The sequence below is a fragment of the Pundamilia nyererei genome, unplaced genomic scaffold, assembly GCF_000239375.1.
Source record: "Pundamilia nyererei isolate P.nyererei 1_Seehausen unplaced genomic scaffold, PunNye1.0 scaffold00171, whole genome shotgun sequence".
NCBI lineage: Eukaryota > Metazoa > Chordata > Actinopteri > Cichliformes > Cichlidae > Pundamilia > Pundamilia nyererei.
Genome location: NW_005187572.1, coordinates 1,150,909 through 1,155,164, shown reverse-complemented (window position 1 = coordinate 1,155,164; position 4,256 = coordinate 1,150,909). Strand labels below are relative to the sequence as shown.

Below are 4,256 nucleotides of genomic sequence, written 5' to 3'. Positions count from 1 at the left end.
CACACACACACACACACACACACACACACACACACAAAGTTCACCAGCTGAATAATGGAGATGCTGCAGTGATAGCCATATCATTAGCAGCTCACTTAATTCCATAGCAGTGTGCATTTATTTGCTATTCCAGGCAGGCACAGGCACTTCATGTAAATAGCATGAAGTGGGATATTCAGTCTCCCTGTCCGGATCGCCAACATGTCCCAGGGATCCTAACCCTTCTGTTACTGCCTGTTAGACTTTGTGTTTTGTTAGTCTAATAATGAAGAATTCAATCAAGTATGACTGGAGCACAAATTAACAGGACCCCGGGAAGAAATGACAGCTTTGTGTGTCAAACAAGCAACATTTCAGCACCAGGAGTTCCCCAAGTCGGCACAATATTTTTCAAAAAACTTCTGTGTCACACCTCAGGGGGTTGTTTTTCCGCGCATCAATCAAGCAAGAGTGCAACCGCCCCTTCACAGCAGGCAGGACTAAACTGCTGGTGCATAGCCCACTCCATCCATCCATCACTGGTGTCCAATCTGCCCCTTCACTGAGCTTTTCATAGGCATAGGCAACCTCGTCCAAAAGCGAATGCGATAGATTTTCTGCTCTATTTATAGTGAAATGATGTGATGGAGTAAACTGCAGCGAACTGGACGCAGGCGCGGAGTGCGGTAGCTGCAAACGCAAGTCTCAAGAGCAGGTTTATTTGAACAATAGGCAGGCTGCTGTGAGCAGCTGTGTGCAGCTGTGTGGAGCTGAAAATCTGTGTAACCTGCTGCTCCGGCTGCCTGTCACACCCCTCCCACCCCACGCCTGCACGCACTTACAGCAACAGCTCACGATACAGCAACAAGATACCGAACACATTTTACGATGGCAGCTCACTGAATGATCCCTCTCTCTCTTACACACACATACAAACGCAAAACGTATCACAAATATGCACATTTTCTCAAAAGTTAACCAAATAAAATCCCCGCAAAACTCGCGCTTCAGCCACAGCTACCCGCGGAGGCAGCGGCGGCAGCAGTCCGCTATTAACTGCACGAAAACGGCTGGATTACAGCCCAAGTACAGTGTCATACACTTGGCTGAGTCCACGCATGAAAAAGATCAATTACAGGGCATCAAAACTGGCTTGACAGATGAAGGTAGCTGGCTAACAAGCTAGCATGCTAGCTAAATCAAAACAGCGGCGTAAACAAACAGCACACGGGCAGACTGCACAGGTATTTACCGTATGGTTGACACCCCACATTAAAACGCTGAGTATGGGCTCACTGGCGCGGAATAATTTCACTTTCTGTCCTATAAAATGCTTCTTTTTCGTCTTGGTTTTGCTGGCGCTGATGGGCGCTGCGCTGGTGCAGTTGGATGACATGTCTCCGGCTGGGGATTCAGGGTACGCAAGACGGCGGTCCGGGTCGTTCACACAGCGATAAATAAAAACTAAATCTGAAAGTACAGAGCGTTTTTCCTTTTCGAAGAAATCTATAAGTGCATCGTGCTCGTTGACCAACTCGCAGCGAGTCTCTGGGCAGGATGACTGTCTGTTTGGGAGTCAGCGGTGAAGCATTTTGCGCCGTCACCACCCTTCCTCCTCCCGAGCAGGCCGCGGCGTATCCACACAGCAGCTAGCCGGCCATCGGGTTACAGCGCGGCCTCGCTCTAAAAACAGCCTGCAGCGGAGAACCGTCGCCGAGGCAGATCCTCTTCTCTCCGCTCAACGCCTGCAACCCAACACTGATGCCGTTTTACTTGGAAGTGAGTAATCCCGTCATGATGAGCGTGTTGTCACCAGCCCAGCGCTGAGATCGGGGTCTCCTCAAGATGGCGTCCGTGCTGCACTTCACAGTCAACAGCGGCCCCAACAGGCCAGCGGGGGAATTGCAGGGATTCCCACAGTGTACCGCTCAGGGTTTGCTGCTCGAGCAGTGGTTCTCCCTTTTTTTTTCTTCTGACGTGCCCCATTTAAAAAAAAAAAGAAGTTCACGTAGACTCCAGAATTTTCTTCGTTTTCTTTGATGGCTGTCAAACAACACTGAGGTGTTCTGTAGCCACTCCTGCTTGGCCGGAGTAATGAAAGGAGACTCCAAAACGCAGACCTGCATGCAGCACGAACTTGTGCATTTAAATTTACACCCAGCTTTCACAATACCCATTTAATTTATAGTTTCTATTTCTTTTTCGTCTTCTTTTGGCTGCTTCCTTTCATGGTCACCACAGCAGATCATCTCCCTCCACCTCACCCTGTCATAGAGGGCATGTTATCCCAAGCATCCCCTCTGCATGTCCTCCTTTGCTACATCCATGCACCTTCTCCGAGGTCTTCTTCTCGCCTGGGAGCTCCACCTTTTTTTTGGGGGGGGGGGCAAGAATGTCCTATGTTGGTAGTAATTCTAATAAACGTGAGCACAAGAGAGAGGGAGACACCCTACAATGAACTGAAACATTAACTTGTTATTTATTCCTGCTTAAAACAGATTATCATGGATTTTGAAATCTTATTTGATTTTCATTTGTACTTATTGTACAGGCCAAGTGTGTCGCCAACCCTCACACTTTATCCTGTTTTGTTTGCTTGTTAAGTTAGTATAAGATGTAATGACATGTGCTTTTGTATATTGTATATTCTGGTACTTTAGCCCAAGAAATATCATTTAGTGTGCATATTAGGGTTTGTTTAAATGAAATGGACAGAAAAGGTTTTTTAAAAATGGAAACACAACAACGATGTAGGCTGCGTTATGAACAAGGCAGGGACAACTTTGTGTCCTATTGTGTTTCAGCTGCTTTGTTTTCATTTCTGTTGCAATGCTTTCTGAAATTGTTTACACCTCAGGGTCATCGTATTACCGGCACACAATCGATCATGCGTCAGTGTGGTGTGACCCCCCACATGAAAGGCTCACCCAGGAAAATTTTATGGCAGGAAGCATAAACGCTGTTCCACCAGAAACATGTTTCTAAGGGAGGGGAGGCGGCCCTTAGATATAAACAGTGGAGTCATTCTGCTCATTTCCAGCTTCATATTTTTTATTTTTGGTCCTAGAGTAACTTTACATAATTTCCAGATCATTGACTCTTGGAGCAACCCTCAGTTCATCCTCTGTTTGAAAAAAATGTGTTTTTGTAGCTCCTCCCCATTTTGGCCAACTTTCTTTTGATTGGCTTCCCCTCATAAGCAAAAGGTTTGAACAGCAGGTGGATGGGACTTAGCTGTGTCTGGTGTTCACATGTATCTGGTTGATGTTAATTTTCACTGCTCATTTTCCTCTGATTGTGTGGACTCTACAAGCCATTACACTAAAATACAGCCACTACGCATGTAGCCTTCAGACTGACTCTAAAGAGAAATTCAAAAAGTAAAACAGGAAGCTCTCCATTTCTGCAGCTGTATAATCCTGTACTTAGAGAGATCTGGTCTCAGTGACATCAAACAGAGCCACACTGACTAGGATAGAATAGAATAATCCTTTAATTGTCCCAAAGGGGGAAATTTGGAAATTTGACCACATGATTTGAAACTTGCTTTATGTTTCTTCCTACATTAAGAGTAAATACAGGACAGGAAATAGAGAAAACTACGACATATCCCATGCAACGCTATTGAAAATTCACCCTAGAGACTGTGAGTGTTAGAAATGATCAAACTGACCTAACTTGAAACATTTTGTAACCGGGCAACACAAAAAATCCCAACGTTTATTAAACTGAGATTTCAGTGGGTTGCAAAGATCTCCGAGATCCTTAAAATTAGAATATTAAGTCAGGCTGGTGCAGTTTTACATTTAAAATGATTGATACATGTCCACGAACGTATCAAGACTCAATATGTTCGTACTTTCCATCAAAGAAATTCCCTAAAATATCTTTGATTTCAGTGATTTGTTTGAAATGCTTACAGAATAAGTCAGAGGTTCAGCCGGAAATTTGTAGATGCTCTGCCCTGAGCGTGTCTGCACCAGGCGGGAGGACACTGGAGAACAGATGGCAGCTTCAGTTAAAAACACGACTGAAGCAGGAGACTGATGGGAAGTGCTGGTAAATGTTGAATTCACTCTCTGCTGCCATAGTTGGTTTTGTTTTGTTTTCTTTACACAAATGACGTGTCCATCTTACATTGATGACGTATTAGGGGAAATTAATTGGTGCTCAAAATTTCCGTTTTGTTTGTAGTACTCAGACTCAGTTTATCCTGCTGTTACATTTCTACCTTACGTGACCGCTGTCCGCACTGAGGGCGTCCACACATGGCTATT

The 4,256-nt window shown here is 44.9% G+C and overlaps 1 protein-coding gene across 1 annotated transcript in view; it reads right to left on the bottom strand.

Moving 5' to 3' along the window:
• The window catches only part of LOC102211531 (phosphatidylinositol 5-phosphate 4-kinase type-2 beta), a 15,352-nt gene extending 13,416 nt beyond the window's left edge, over nucleotides 1-1,936 (bottom strand). Inside the window, exon 1 of the mRNA XM_005746032.1 lies at nucleotides 1,232-1,936. Within this exon, the coding sequence (XP_005746089.1) occupies nucleotides 1,232-1,375 (144 nt within the window). The 5' untranslated portion in view covers nucleotides 1,376-1,936. The remainder of the gene's footprint in view (nucleotides 1-1,231) is intronic.
• Nucleotides 1,937-4,256: the final 2,320 nt, after the last annotated feature.